This window comes from Rhinolophus hipposideros (genome assembly GCF_964194185.1).
Source record: "Rhinolophus hipposideros genome assembly, chromosome: 12".
Lineage (NCBI taxonomy): Eukaryota > Metazoa > Chordata > Mammalia > Chiroptera > Rhinolophidae > Rhinolophus > Rhinolophus hipposideros.
The window spans coordinates 57,680,732-57,697,289 of NC_138058.1; the positions used below are offsets into that span (position 1 = coordinate 57,680,732).

The following is a 16,558-nucleotide window of genomic DNA, read 5'->3' on the forward strand; positions in this document are numbered from 1 at the left end:
CTTTGAATAACTTTTTCTTGTTACTTCCAAATAGTGGAAAATATCAGATGATTTCTCTTTCTCCCTCTCCACTTCTTTTCTTCTTTGTTTCTGCCCATTCCTCATTATTAGTCTCATCACTGTTTCTTCTTTCAACTTCCTCCCTCTTCATTTAGCTCTTTTCCTGCAGCCCCCTCCTCCCCTCAACGCCTCTCAACTCTCGTCACCTAATATTTAAAGCAAAATAAAACTTGTGGTGAAAATGAAAGGATTTCATCATGTTATCTGGGGCCATGTGAGGGGAATGCAAAAACGAGTTTGTCATTAGGAGCTAGATAGCTGCAAGAGTGGTCCAGGGGCAGTTTTATCCCTCCACTTTTCCAGAAGGTAATTCAGTTTTCAGATTTATAACAACTGATGCGTCTTCATTTCACTTCATCCTTAAGACTGGGGGAGGACTGCCTGAGAAATTGATGCTTGAGCTGGGGCCCTAAAGTAGATGAGTAGAGTTGACTAGCTAAAAGGGAGTGGGATGGGCGGGAGGCCAGAGCGAGCAGGGGTCCATTGAAGTCCAAGTCTGGCTCAGTCCAGGGCACCTGCTCCTTATTCACCACCAAGAAAGGTGAGGTGTTACTGAGGACCCCTGCTGTATGGACCAACCCGAGATGCCACCGATCCACTCAGAATCTCCTGGAGATGATGCTGATTTCCCTGGAGAACAGGAACATTGAATTCGATGCAGCAGAGAGACTGATCACATCACAGATCCTTGCAGCATTCTCCTCACTGAGGATAAGGCCTCCTTCAGGGCAACAAGAAAGGTCACCTAGACACATTTACCTTCAGTCAGACAGCTGGCTCTCCAGGGCCTCAAGCTCAGCCTGCACTGTTTCCATGGAAACCATCAGCAGGCCTGGTGCCTGCCCCATAAGAGGGGACCTTGGCTGGTCCAGGGCAGGGATGCTTAGGGTAAAATTTGTCAGGGGCCTGACAGTCTGAAAGGAGACATGCTAAGGAGGAAACCCCGGGGGATTAGACCCTCAGAACTCAAACACACAGCTATACACCGAAGGGAAGGGCCGGGGCCTGGTCTCTGGATTCTAGGCTCCTTCCCTCCAGGAAGCTTGGCCAAGAGGCTGGCCATCACAGAAGAGGCAGGGGGCTGACTAATAGGACAGGGCAGTTCTGCCAACACGGTGGAGCCATTCTAGGGGGCAGTTGGAGGTCACCTTCCTGGTTGGCCTGAAGGAGGTCTTGTCCTCAGTTAGGGGAATGCTGCAGGGTTCTGTGATCTGACCGGTCTCTTGGCTGTGTATAACTCAGTGTCCCTATTCTCCAGCACTGTCGATGGCATCTCGGGTTGGTCCATACAGCAGGGGTCCTCAGTAACACCTCACCTTTCTTGGTGGTGAATAAGGAGCAGGTGCCCTGGACTGAGCCAGACTTGGACTTCAATGGACCCCTGCTCGCTCTGGCCTCCCGCCCATCCCACTCCCTTTTAGCTAGTCAACTCTACTCATCTACTCATCTACTCATCACCCAGCTCAAGCATCAGTTTCTCAGGCAGTCCTCCCCTGGCCTTAAGGATGAAGTTAAGTCCCTCTTTTATGCATTCTCGTAGAGCCGTGTGTGTCTCCTTTGCACAACATACCAACACTGAGACGTGGCAAGGATTTGTGAGGTTGTTGGACTGCTGTCTGCTGCTCCACCGTACTCTAAGTTACTCAGTCTATAAGCTCTAAGTGGGTCATGTTTAATTCTGCTCACTAATGCATCCTAACTGCCAAAAGCAAAGCTGGGCACAGAGGCGCTCAATAAATATTCATCAGTTGAGTTAATTTCTCTTAACTCCATACCTTTTGGCTCTAGGACCTTGGGCCTTGGGCAAGTTCCTTAACCTCTCTGAGCCTCAGGTCCCTCAATAGAACTGGGAATAATAATCCCCCATTCAACAAATTGTGGGGTTTACATGGACAATGGTTGTAAAGCACCCAGTATGGGGCCTGCGTATGTAATAGGCACACACAGGAAATAATGATTTTTTTCCCTTATTTTCTTTTTTATCCCTGAGTATTGCACAGAGTAGCAGTTTAAAGGTTTAAGGAGGAAAAATACATGTCCCCCTATTTCTTTCCCCTCCTCCCTTCTTTAATATCTTCTTCCTTGTTGGGGTGAGGCACAGACTGCAGGGTCAGAAGACCAGATTCTTGATTTTTCACTAATGAGGTGACCTTGGCTAAAGCATTGGCCCTTCCTGTGTTTCAGCTTCCTCATATATGTGATGGGAAGACATAGATAAATGGTTTTTACAGTCCTTCCCAACTTTCTCACCCTGGGTCTCTGCCTAGGGGTCAAGGGTAACGTTGACCACTGTTGTTCACAGTGCAAGATGAATGGAAGCAAAAGGGAAATGCAGCATTAGAACAAGGAGAAGCAAATTAGGCTACTGGCCTATCTATTTTTAATACAAGCTGAGTTTATTTTAGTAATATAGGTGAAGAATGTTTTAAAATGTATCGTCATGACAATGCCCCTTGGTAACAGCACAAGGATTTCTAGTGTATCTTCCTTCAAAAGAGCCTGAGGGCTTTGAATGTACTGTCTCATTAATTCTCAGAACATCCCTAAAGTTGGATGGGAAAGCATGATGAGTTCTGTTTTATATGCAGAGAAACAAAGCTTCACAAAGGTTAAGTAGCTTATCCAAGGTCTCACAGTACCATCACTGTTCCCAGGAACCCAGTTCTCTATCTAGCATACCAGCCTGTTAGAACATTCTGCTTCCAGTCTCTGGAAATGTGCCCAGCCATGGGTGAGAGGTCTTTGCTCTGAGCAATGTGATATTTGAAAGTGCGGTTTCCTGGAAGATAGACTCTTTTCCTGAAATGAGAGGAGTAGATAAAGAAGAATTGAAAGGGCTGGAAGTTAGTGGAAAGTTTTCTTCCCCTCTGCCTCCCCCCATCCCAAACATCCTTCCCTGGACCAGCTAAGGCCCTATCTCTGGGGCCAAGCATCATACCTGGTGGTTGCCATGGAAACAGTGCTCGCTGAGCTTGAGCCCCAGAGAGCCAGCTGCCTTGACTAGAGGTATGTGATTCTAGGTCACCTTCCTGGGTGACCCGAAGGGATTCTGTCGTCCTCAGTTAGATTGTTGCAGGCATTTGTAATCCGATCTGCTTTTCTGCTGTTTTGTCACAGTGTAGCTCTTCTCCAAGGCAGTCAGCATCATCTCTAAGAGGTCTGTGTTGGAGCGTGCCTTTTCTGGTTTGGTCCACATATCAGGGTTCCTAGTGAGATGTCCTATCCTGACTCTCACTAGCTAGCTATGTGAGCTGGGGTAGAGCAGTGGTGCTTTCTGAGGCTTCATCTTCTCATTTGTAAAGGTGGTTAACTAACAGGACTATTGTGAGGGTTATGATAGTGAATGGCTCCGAAAGGCATCAGTGAGTCATAGCTCATAATGAATGTATAATTAGTTAGTCTCAACTCTTCTGTGCCGTAGCTCACCAATTCTTATGAAAGTGGGCCATGCCCTCCCCTGGGGTCACCCTGGTAACTCACTTCCCAATTTGAAACATCTAGTCCAGAGATGAGCCAGTTGTTTCTGGATAGTTTATTAACTTCTTGTCTAATTTACACAGAGACAGGGGCTTCACTGGTGGGTGGTCATCCCCACAGGCACTCCCTGGCTCTCAGAGAGCAAGATCTTTCCTTGATAGACTTGGTCGTCCTAGCTGCCGGGTCTTTGTGTCACTTGCGGTATATTAATTATTTAATGCCCGATAAAGCTCTCTGAGATCACGACATGGAAGGCCTGGTGGCAGTTCAAAGTCTTCCTTCCGATTATTATTCTAGTCAACATATTTTGGGAGGAGAAAATTGGCTCGGAACCACAGTAGAGTGGATTTCTTAAAGAGTAGATAGAGTACCAGCAAGCTACAAACTTGGGCCCAGAATAGGTAGCCATGTAGCCCTGCTCATGGAAGCACCCGGGCCTGGGGGGGTGTGTGTGTGAGTGTGTGTGTATAGAATTGGGCTACCTGGAGAGTGATACCATCTCCACTACTCTCTTGGATTAGTACAAATGCCAGTTAGTCTTCCTTTGCTACTGCCCTGAGAGTCCACACTAGCTAGGTCGGTAGGACCGGTAACCAACAACACCTGGAGCAGAGACTCCGGCGCAAGAGAAGATGTTACAGGGCTCACAGGTCAGTCAGGAGCACCTGCTTGGGAAAGTGAGGTCCTCCCTAGATAAGTCAAAATATAGCAAATTCTGAAGGAGTGGCATCAAGTGTCACATTGCCTTCATTAGCTGCCTTTGGCAATGAATTATGCGTCCCTGGTTGCCTACATAGACATGGTTAAGAGAGGCCTTTGATTTGACCCTGACCTTGACCCTGGGAAGCGTATTATACATGAGACTGAGCAACAGCCCCCATGGATACACTTTTGATTTGGGGACATTGTGTTCAGGACCCCTGGATGTAGAAAAGTATATACCATTTCCAACCCAAATATGGAAAGTATTTTCCTAATTTGTTCTAACTGTGAGTTTGAGATTTGTAAGTGAAATTAACATAGTATGGTACTCCATTGTCAGGATCAACCAAAGCAGCTTGAACAACATGTTTGATAAATGGCCTAAATGTCACTGTCCTAAGTGGAAATAAGCTGTGGTGGTTAAGGAGGCAGGAAGGCCCAGCTCACATTTTTTTGGCCACTCTGAATCTCAGGTCAACTGCTCAGTTGGGGCTTCAGCTAAGGGAGAATGGGGAACCTTGAAGAAGGAAGCATTTGGGTTGGGCCTTTAAGAAGGGGCAGGATTTAGGAAAGCAAAGGGTAAGGAAGGATATTCCAAGCAGATATCAGCATGGCCAAAAGTTTGGAGACTTATGAGTAGTTGAAACCATGGAAAGTGAAAGGATCATGAGTGGGAAATAAGGCTGAAATGGTGAGTAGTGGCCAAAATGTGAAGGCTAATTTTAGCCGTTTCTGCAGTACGCACTTTGCGATTCCCTTTTTGGTGTGGGTCTCGTATACCATGCAGGTAATCCACTCACCAAAGGCAGAGGCCATGATAGCAATTTCCCTTGTATCACCGCCAAAAGTCCTTAATGCTGTGCCTGGGGAAGGAGCGCCTGCTTTCAATAACTGACACATGTTCCCCACCGAATGAACTCGGTAGCTGTACATGGGTCCTTTTGGGGTTGGGGAGAGGCAAGAAATGCATTGAAATGATGACTTTCAACTGCACAAGAGAATCTTATAGTAGGTAATAACTTTTGCTTCAGGATCGCGCTACCAAGAAAGCGCAAACCTTCCCTGGTGGAGTGGGAGTGGGGCTTAGAGAAAGGTGAGGTGCAGTGGGAGCTGTTGAGCTCCATTCAGGTTCCGCCCCTGACACTAATAGCTCCTCTCTGAATGAGCCAGCTGGAGGAAATGTGAAAGCCAACTATGGAGAACCGACAATGTGTGAACTAGAGAGGACCTTAGTGAACAGCGAATCCAACCCCCTCATTGTCCAGGCCGAGAGAAGGTGCAGAGGCCTGTGTGTTTAGAACAAAAGCCACATCTGCTGACTCTCCCATTCTTCACTCTGAAAATCATCTCTGCTTTTCAGACTAACTGAACTGCCTGTTACAAGTCTAACATCACCGCTGACTCTACCCGTTGTCTAAATTCACTGAGAAGGTTTCTTTGGCTGAACAGGTATGAGCTCAGCAAGGTGAATCCGGTTCTCTGGGGCTGCCACTCCCAAACAGGGGCCCTGCCCTGTGTTCCCGGCCTTGCTGTGACTGCTCATCACCACCATTTGACATCCAGACTGCTATTTATTCGGCCACATTAAGCGTTGCTTTGTGTGACACAAAATCATTGTACAAGAATGCATTATTAAGTGTGTTTTCAAATAAGGGGGGGAAACTAGCAGGCTGTCACTGATTGTTTTATTGTTGGACAGAAAATAAATAAGTAAAAAATGGACAAGGCGAGGCAGGAGCAGTTCCAAGGAGTGTTGAGAAGAGAGGCATTTTTACATTTTATTGATGTAGGTTTGTAAAACATGCTTGCAAGTGAACCCAGGGCATTCATGTAAATAACCCTCACATACACATAGCTCTTTATTATTTATACCAATGCGTGTATGATCTGCTCACTATATTTTATACATTGGCTTAGGAATAAATAGGCAGAGAGAGACATGTAAAAATAAAGCATGGAGATAGGGAAATTGCCAACTGGCTGAAATGGGGGTAGCAGAGATCATGGACAGTTGGCAGAGCTAGTAATTAACTAGTGAATAATAGAGAAGCAGCTCTTTGGGAGCACTTTTGATTTCGGGACATTGTATTCAGGATCCCCGGATATAGGAAATGAACCAAGAGCCCCATTCATTTTGGATTCTGAAGCAGAGTTAAAAAGCATAAAACTTCAAGAATGGCATGCCTGATATTTAAAGAGTATATCCTGCACCCATCGTCTCATCTGGCACTTGCAAAACCCTGAGAGGTGGTAGAGTATACCTTGTTCTTACCTGTTTCCGAGCGTTGAGGTTCTGTACAGTATGTGGATAGCCTGAAGTTCAGCAGCTAATAAATACCAGAGCTAATAATTTTCGCGAGGGCTCTGGTTTCATTCATCTGACAAATGTTTATGGAGTGCCGACTATGTGCTAGGCTAGGGCATGTGGTAGTGACCAGTGCAGGAGATTCACAGTAAACAAATTAATATAAATATAACAAATAATAAACGCAGGGCAAGAGGAGAAAGAGTAGCTTATGGGGGCGCGATATTTTTCTACAGGATGACCAAGAATCTCTGAGGAAGTGACACTCGGGCAGAGACCTGGTTAGAGAGAGGGCATGATGATATGTGTCCGGGGCAGAGGAGCTTTCCAGGCTGCGAGCACTACCGGTGCAAAGGCCCTGAGGTGGAGTGTGCTTGGAGAGTAGCAAGAACAATAAACAGGCCCATTGGGGCTGGAGCTCCATGAGCAAGGGAAAAATGGTTGGGAATGAGGTCAGAGAGACCAGACCCCTGGGCCAAGTCATGTGAGGTCTTCAAGGGGTAGGCCATGGCATAAATGTGAAAGCGATTTCAGGGCCGAAGTGTCCATCTAACTGCTATGTGGAAAACACCCTAAAGGTGAGCAATACCGTAGTAGAGTCAGAGAGACCCACTGGGAGCGTATAGCAGTAGTGAGGATGGGAGGTGATGTGGAAGAGATGAGAAGGGGGTAAAAGTCAGGTAAAGGCATCAAGATTTGTTGATGAATTGACGTGGGGTGTGGGCAAAAGAGAGAAGTCAAGGATTCCTCCTTGGTTTTTGGCCGAAGGAATCACTTTCTGAATTGGGGAACACCTAGGGTTTAGGTGAGAGACAAGTATTTATTTTTGCAAGTGTTAAGTTTGAGATACTTAGACAATAAAATGAGGATTTCAGATTGGTAGTTGGTTATATATTCTGCTGTTCATGGAAGTTTGGGACTAGCGATATAAATTTGGTAGCACTGGTATATTGATGGTATTGAAATCTATGAAATTAGATGAGCTCATTTTGGAAATGAATTTAGATGGAAAAGACAGAAAGCCCAAGTTCCCCAACTTTTAATAACTGTCAAATAACAGAACACAGGACCTTCCCTTGAATTGAAAAAAAAAAAAATAGCCAAACTTATTTATGTGTCAGGCAAGGAGAAATTCACTGAGTAGTTCTCTAAGGAATAAAAGTCAGTTTTTAAAGCCTCAGGAAGAGGGTTACATGGCGGTCGTGCTAATATCAGAACTGAAAATCAGCACTTTGGATAGAAGAAAATGAGCTCATAAGTCTGTATATGATTGGTTAAAATGAGTCCCTGTTCACTGAGGTCCAGGAAGGGTCTTGTGTCCTGAGGTCACTTGGCATTCATGGTCATTGATCATTGTCAGCTGGTTAAAGCCACTGTGAGGAAAACAGGATTCAGCCATGAAATCTAGGCATTTGCTGCTGGAAAGTGGACCATGTTCCTTTTGTACAGCCTGGAAAATGGGGAGGATCTGAGATAAAATAGGAAAGAGGACCTGCCACTGAAGTAGGAGTCAAGGACTGTGGCAACCGGGGACCGTGTGAGGCAGCCAAGCAGGGATGGTTGGCGGTCCAGTGCCGCGGAGAGGTGTAGTAAGAGGAGGACTGACACATACCCATTGTATCCGCAACTTGGGATTGCCGATGACCTTGGCCTGGAGTAGTGGAAACAATCTTAATTTGATTGAGTCTAAGAGAAAATGGGAGGGAAAAAGTGGAGACAGGAGCATAGACAAATCTTTTAAGAGACTGAGCTGTGGGAAGAGCAGAGTAATGGGACAGTGGCTGAAGGAGAGTGTGAAGGTCAAAGACATTTTTATTCTCTTTTTCTTAAGATGGTATATATTTGCTGCAGATGAGATTGACTCGGTAGAGGGGGAGAAGGGAATTGCTGATGTAGGAGAAAGGGGGAGGACTATTGCAAGAGCAGATTCCTTGAGAAGGGATGAGATTAGCACCTAACTGGAGAGGCTGTGACTGCTTGTGAGTGTACAGAGTGTATCCATTATAATAGGAGAGAAGGTAGCATTTATGAGCACTGACCCCTGTAAGGTGGTAGACTGACTTCTTTCTTCTCCGTGAAATAAGCAACAAGGTCAATAGCTGAGAATGCGGAGGAGTGGGGGCAATTGGAGGTTTGAGGGGGTAAGAGAAAGTTGGAAGTGGTGGTGCTGGAGAGAGGGAAGGTGAATTGAACTTGTCAGGGAATGCAGTAGGATTCCTGGTCAGTCCTGAGGGTTCTCTTGAGGGTTGTGGTCATGAATTTAAAGTGAGGCTTGTCATTACTGTGGTGTATTTCTCCTCCTCTCCTGCTCCCGTCCTCTCCCACCACCACATTCAGCTGCTCAGGACAATTGTGAAGGAGGAAGGAGGTAAAGGAGTTGCCGTGTTTGCAAGGGAAGTGTTGTAGTGATGAACCTTGGGACCTACTGAGGACACGAAGTGACGCACAGTGGAAAAAGAGTGGGTTTCACCCTGCCTGGAAAGGATTCGGGGTATCACCAAAAGAACAAAAAACAAAAAAACAACAACCCTACAACAATCTTACCTGTAGCCAATCAATAATGTCCTCAGTCCAGATGCACTTCTTTGCTTTGCTTTCCTCAGGTGGTCTCGGCCATCACCCGTTGGCCTCAGTTGAGTACCTGGAAGCTCTTGCTCCTACTTTCTCCTCTGTGTGCCTTTTCACCACTCTTTTCCAGGGTCCAACATACACTTTTCTTGAGCCAGCGGGTCTTTTTTTTCCCTCTTTTTTTTCTGTATACAGAAGGTGCCAAAAAACATATACACATGTTAAGAAAGGAAAACGGTATTAAAATTGTAATACTCAATATGTACCGATAACGAAAGCTGAATACAAGTCACGTTTGACTTCTACAATTACAAGAGGTGCTCAGAGTGGTTACCATCAGCGTCCAGACACTTCTGATTACGGCCAACGACTGCTTGAGCAACGTGGACCAAAGTGTCCACTTGTAGACATGTTTTTGGTACCCCCGGTATTGACCATTTTCTTTCTTTTTTTAAAAATTAAATTTATTGGGGTAACAACGGTTAGTAAAATTACATAGTTTTACAGGGTGCATTTCTGTAATACATTGTCTATGATCACAATGTGTGCTCACCAACCAGAGTCAGTTCTCCTTCCATCGCCATATATATACATATATCTATATATATTTAAATTAAAGTTTATTGGGATGACAATTATTAGGAAAGTTATGTAGATTTAAGGTGTACAATTCTGTATTACATCATTTCTATATCACATTTTGTGTTCACCACCCAGAGTCAGTTCTCTTTCCATCACCATATATTTGATCCCCTTTACCTTCTTTTACCATTCCCCTTCCCCCCCGTGCCCTTTGGTAACCACTAAACTGTTGTCTGCGTCTGTGAGTTTTTGTGTCTTTGTCTTGTTCCTTTGTTGCTTTCAGTTTTATATCCCACATATGAGTGAAGTCTTACAGTTCTCGACTTCTTCTGTCTGACTTACTTCGCTTAGCATAATAACTCACGCCTTCATCCCAGAATTCGTGCTGGTCAGGGGCATTTCACTCTGGATCCTCACATTTTCAGAAGGCAGCACTAGAGAAACCAGCTTTTCTCTTGCTTAAATGAGTTGCTTCTCATGGCATCACTTTTCTCTATGCTGGAAACCCCTCTCCCACTACGGGTCAGGATGGGGAGGGGAGGGAAAGTGAAGGACAGACAGCCTCTTCTCTGCACTTGTTAAATGCAGAAGTACTTCCTTCTTAATGTTCTAAATTTATAACTATTCCATGAACTTTGACTAGAACTCGCGTCTGTCTCAGTGCGTCTGATATTGGCAAACAACTTCATTCACGTGGGCCGTGTTTTTCTTGGTCTTCAACCTTCTCAGGTGAAGAGGCCCATCCTTTTGGTTGATCCCTCCATTAGTACCCCAGCCTCTCCCGTAAATCACTCCACACCTCCCTCTGGGGATCATGTGAGCTCAGCCTGCTGGCAGAAATTCTAGGAGTTCCTGTAAGGGTGAGATAAAAATTCCTGCTTTCTCTCCCGTATTCAACTTTGAACATGTCCAACAATTTTTTTGGCATTTTTTTAAATACAAAATGCTTTAAGCTTGTCTTTAGGGGTGACCCACAGTGACACCCATAGCTCCTGTCTGGGCCATGATTCAGTCTTCAGAGCCCTTTCTTTTTCAGATTTTTATTTTATCCTTGAATATAGAACCTGGCCTTTGTCCACAGTACAAGTCATCCGTTACTCTCTGCCCACTCACATATTCATAAGTGCTTCCTGAAGTCTAGCCCCATCCGCTTGGGGCTTCACGTCCAGGAAGAAGTTCATACCATTCCCCAACTGTACGGTTAAGAAAAATGACCTCACTTGGAAATAGGGAAATACAGATAGGCTTGATCTTCCTGTTGTTTCAAAATTACTTAAAATTTGAGATACGCTGATGACTCAGACATAGAAATGCCAATTTTTATTCACATGGAGGTCATTGTGGGGGTTGGTTGCCAGCATCTTCTCAGACCTCTCACACTGTTGTCTTGCTCAGTCATGCTCAGTGGTAACCTCTGACCTTAGCCATTGTCCTGTGGTGGCCCTTAATGGCCCTGTAGAGAACTGGGGAACCGCCTGCACTAGCCCGTGGGGGTCCATGAAAGCTGGTGGAAAGACTGTGGGGTATAGCATCAGACCAACCTGGTCTGTTGACACTGATCTCCAACCTTCTCACTGCGTGGCCACAGTCAATATCTAAACCCTCTCTGCCTCAATTTCACTGGCTGCAAAATGAGGACCAAGAATAGTATTTATCCACCAGGTTGTTATAAGAAGTGAAAGTAATCATACATATAAAGCAGTTAGCATATTACCTGGTTCATCTGTGCTCTGTTCATATTATTAACTATTTAAAAGTCTAATAAACTCAAGCCTGCCCCCAAGTAGACCTATTTGGCCTTGAGCCTCTCCTCTCTCAGCCCCATTGCCCATCTATAAAGCAGAGATGATGTAAGGGTGAAATGAGATGGCTTCTCTCTGAAACTTATGAGCATAGCTCCTGAGCCATTTTGTAGCAATGCTACCATAAAGATGAGTCTGGGCTACACATGTATTTACTACACAGAACTTATTTTCAAACGCTTCCTTCTTTAACAGAAAAAGCTTTGCCTGCCATAAAACATTAGCAAATAGTGATTGAGTTGGGAATTTCTGGGAAGAACTGTGTAAGAGCATGCAGTTCATGTTCATTTGATTTGTAGATTAATTTAATTTTTTAAAAGTCTAATAATCTCAAGCCTGCCCCCAAGTAGACCTATAGGGCCTTGGGTGAGATTACTTTTCACCACATAAAATCTACCGGAGGTACTGTTAAGCAAAGAAATAATGTTGCTTTTGGTCCTTTGCTCTCAATCCTTCTTTCTCTCATACAAATCAGAAACATTAATCCTTTGTGGTTTTCTGATTCTTGAATGTGGGAAAACCCATCACCTAGCTTTTCTGTTTGTTTGTTTTTGACAATAACATAACTGTCAAAAACTCATAACTTCTGAGTGCAATTTCAACACTCTTGTTGATAAGACGATAACCCACATAAACAATATTAGGTGAAGTTACAAGTCTGAACATAAAGTAGAGGCATTATTTGGATGAGATGAACTGAAGTTCTCTATAAAGTCAGATGAATTCTTATAGGTAGAATAGACTTTGGGTGGAACTTGGACCAAGCCATTAAGTAGCCTGGCTTCTAGTTCATCTCCCAGAGACCTTTGGCATGGCCTTGTTCATAGGCTTCAGACTTCTTAGATCTGGCTGCCCTTGGTAGAAAATGTGCATTGAGGTCCTGAGGTCAATTCAGTGGCTCAGTCTTTCCCCCCTCATTTTCCAATGGATGTCACGAAAGCCTCTTATGAACTTTCTGTTATAAGTGATATGAGAGACAGCTAAAAGACACATCCCAAGCACGTGGATTAATATTCTCTTTGTTTTTATGTCCAGGTCACAGCTCCTTAGAGCCACCGACAAATCTGCCTTCTCTTCCTCCTGATTCTTTTGCATGGAATCTGACCTGGATAATGAAGGATTCCTTCCCTTTCCTGTCTCATCGCAGCCGATATGGTAAGTATATTTTTGATAGTTATCTGTGATGCACAATCACCATCTCATAATTAAGGAAGCTGTGATGTTCAGCTTGTTATTCATGTCTCTCCATGGATCCCTCAGCAACTTATATACAAAGGAAGTTTTCCTGTGCCCTAGTCTTCCATTGGCACCCAACTCCACCAGACCATTCCACTCAGGCCTGTCCTCTCCAGACTCATAGCTGCTTCTGTATCCTGAAGGAAGCCAGGGACTTTGCCATATCCCATTCTTCCCAGCCTTTATGGTGTGTGGTATTCCCAATATCGCCTTACCAGTTATTAGATGTTGTGCTTATTTGCATGGTTTCCTAAATGTAGGGTTCTAACCCTTGAGTGTTTCTAATGATGGTGATCTCTTGAGAGAGGATTGTTATGAGGAGGGTTGCAGGTCTTCTGGGCCTCTCAAGTGACTCTCTTACATTTGGGTAACTCCTTAAAGGTACCTAGACATCTTCCTAGATATTATTTCAGCTCCTTTGATTCTGCAACAGCATAAGAAGTAAGGAGGCCAGGTCCCATTCCATTTTCACATGTAGAAACTGAGCCTAAAAAGATCACATAGAGTGGATTTTCCAACTACAAAACCAGGATTCTTCCCTATGTTTATTTTTCTCCCAGAGGGCTGCCTACTCAGCCTGCTAGGTCACGTCCTAGGAGCCCCCAGGAGGCCATATAAACATGGTAGGATTCCTTATCCTCCATGCTCCTCCTCACAACTCATAGGAGCTGAGCACCCGCAGAGGAAAGAACAGGTTTGGAGGACAGCTGACGTGTTTCCAGGTGGACATTTTTTCTTCTCTTGAACTTCTCTAGAGTGAACCCCGTGAGGACAGGCACTAGGCTATTTGCTCTTCACTTTATCCCAGCACATAGAAGACACCCAGAAAAGTTGTGCATGATGAATGAAGGTAGACGGCTTCCAGGGAGGAACTCTCTCATCTGGCCAGATTCAATGAAGTATTTATGAACCCTGTACAGCGCTGAGTTCTAGATCCCCTCTGGGCATATTTACTTATTCCATATACTGAGTCTCTGCCCTTGGGCCTGAGCTTTTTAAAATGCACCTAACGGAGATTTTCCATTCACTGCCGTCCCTCATCCATAATGCAGTTAATCTTGGTTAATATTAACTGTACCTTTCATTTCAAACTTAAAAAAAATAAATGCCTCAAAAACCCTAGGGCGATTTAGGATTATACTCTGCTGGGATGTTTCCTGCTACTCTTAAGCCTCCCCAGTGGGAGAGGAAGATCAGTAGTTGTCAGGAGATTCCAGATAAGAATTACTTCTTGATTTTATTTAAGCCAGACATTGAATGTCATCTTATAATAAGGGCAAGTGTCTATAAATAATTGAAATCTGGTCCTTCTATTGTTATTGCCTTTTAACCAGATTTGTGATAAAACTGGTCTTGGGATACAATTTTTGAATTTGCTTTTAAAGTCATTCAGTATCTCCATGGGACGACACCTTTTATAAAATGTAGAATGTCCCAAAAAGGCAGGTCTACCATCCAGCGTGACACAGAGGGCCTTACGTTAGTTCTTTGTGGAGCATCCAGAAAGAGGTTGCAGGGAGAGGAGAAAACCACTGGAGCCTATCAAGCTCCTCCCTACCACTGCATGGCTGTGATACACCTACTTTCTCTCCCTGGGCCTCATCTTTCTCATCTGTAAAATGAGGGTGGGGTGGCATGCTGTCTTGGAGAAAAGGAGTAGGCCTGAAGGATTCCCAAGATCTCTTTTAAACTCTCCTTTTGCCTGGAATCCTCATGATTTCCCTTCTAGACAGAGGAGAGGACCCAAACCACTGGCCAGACATCATCCAGGTGCTCGACAAGCGTGCCAAAATCAGCACCATCATTGCTGTTGATTGACAGGATGGGAAGAGCTGATTCTTAATTGGTGGCTCCTTGACTGGATGCAGTGGTAATTTCAGAGTCTCTTCATCTTATATATTTAATTCCACTGAGACTCATAAAGACCCACCTCCTCCTCCACCCCACCCCCGCCATTACCACCTCTGTGTGCCTGGTCCAGTGCCAGATGCTGGAGGTGACATAAATAGAAAAATGAGTAAGACTTGCTCCTGCCTCAGAATCCAGAGAAATCATTCTGTAGGCAGCTAGGCTTATTGCCACAAAGAATGGCTCTGGGGGCTTACACCAGAGCACAGAGGTTGAGAACTCACCCTGAGACCTACTGCAGAACAGACTGAAGGCAGAGTTATGGCCACGACTCCTGTCTCCTTAAGGATGTTTGTGGGGGCTCAGCCCAGGTCTCTCTATGAACAAAAGAGGCCAGCATGCTCACTGGTGATAAATCCACACCTTTCAACTGCCTGCCATGAAAGACATTTTAAGAAATGTTAACAACTTCATTAATTTTAAGGCCTCAAACTTGGGCAGAGAAATCTGACTGGAAAATTGCTGCCTGAAGGGATAGTTCTTTAGACAGTGAGAAGTAACCAAGTCCCAGCAAGTCGCTGTGGGCACTTGAGTGACGGAGCTTTGCGCTGGGCTGTCTGTCTTCGCCTGCTGCTGGGGAGGAGGCAGATGGGGCGTTGGGAGTAGGCATCAGTGATGGACAGTGGCAGGTCCGCCCCCTCAGGCAAGCTGTCCAGTCCTGAATTGAGTGTGGCTTTCTTCTCACCAGTGTTTTATGACAAGAGACAAGGTGGAGAAAGGCTAATAAGATTTACTCACCCTGAGCCTGTAATTATCTGCTTGAGGAAAAAGTTTGGCCTACCTTTTTGAAGTCTCTCTATATTTCTTCTCATTTATGTTGGGGCCTTTTATGTTGTGTAAAATATATTCTCTTCAGTGGCATTTGGTATCAGATTCCATTTCTTTCTCACCTCTTGTCTTGAATGATGGGAGCTTGCTAATTTCATCATCAACAAGCTGAGAGCTGTACATTCCTCCCCCTAGGCTTTGAAGAAGGGAAGTCACCTGAAGAAAGACTTTTTTTTTTCCTTTTATCATCAGCTCTGATGCCTTAAGACTTAGTTATCAGCTTGACTGCAGATTGGGCTCTGACTACTTACCCAGATAAAAATCTGTTCCATCCAGTAGTGCCAGGTGCTAAGAGATTAAGGCCAGGGGCGGGGGGACGAAAGGGGGTTGATAATCTACTGGAAGTTACTGAGGTCTAGAGCCACAGAACAGATGGAATCCTACCCAGCTGTGATTCACGTTTGCCCTCTCTGGGTGTGGTACGAATCAGATCAACATTTAAAACAGAATAACCAAAGGTTCTGGCCCAGATGAAGAGGAGAAGAAATTTTCATTTATTTTAAAAAATAAGTTTGGTACTTTACAAAACGCTTTCAGATCCCTTTTTCTCTCTTAAGCTTGTTATAAAATTGTGGTGGGTGGAAATTATTTTACATCACATTTTTATAGAAATGTAAATTGAGGGCCAAAGAAGTTTATTAATGTGCTCCCAAGTTATGGAGCAAGTGAGCAGTTAGGAGAGACTGAACCCACATTTTTTTGACTCCAACTTGAGACATCACAAAATGAATTCAAAGATGAAGTCTTCCCCTTCATGACAGGACTGTCATTTCCTCGACAACCTGCTGTTTGGACTGAATGACCAGTCTGATATCCAGGATCTGGGGAGCTGTAGGACCAAGACTTTATGTCACCAAATTGAGACTATCTCAGGAGAGCAAGGAATTCACCTCTTCCTGAACATGGCGCAGGTCCTCAAGCACCATGGGCTGTCTGTTTTGCCTTCACCCCCATAGACTACGGTCCCTGTGGTGGGTTGAACTGTGTCTACCCAAAAGATATATTGATCTCCTGACCCCTAGTTCCTGTGAATGTTGCCTTATTTGGGTCTTTGCAGATGCAATCGAGTTGCATCTGTACTGGATTAGTG

The 16,558-nt window shown here is 44.7% G+C and overlaps 1 protein-coding gene across 1 annotated transcript in view; it reads left to right on the forward strand.

The window, feature by feature from the left end:
* The window catches only part of ALK (ALK receptor tyrosine kinase), a 642,106-nt gene that overhangs the window by 176,982 nt on the left and 448,566 nt on the right, over positions 1–16,558 (forward strand). The window contains exon 2 of the mRNA XM_081068072.1: positions 12,532–12,651. Coding sequence (XP_080924198.1) covers positions 12,532–12,651 — 120 coding nt within the window. The remainder of the gene's footprint in view (positions 1–12,531; positions 12,652–16,558) is intronic.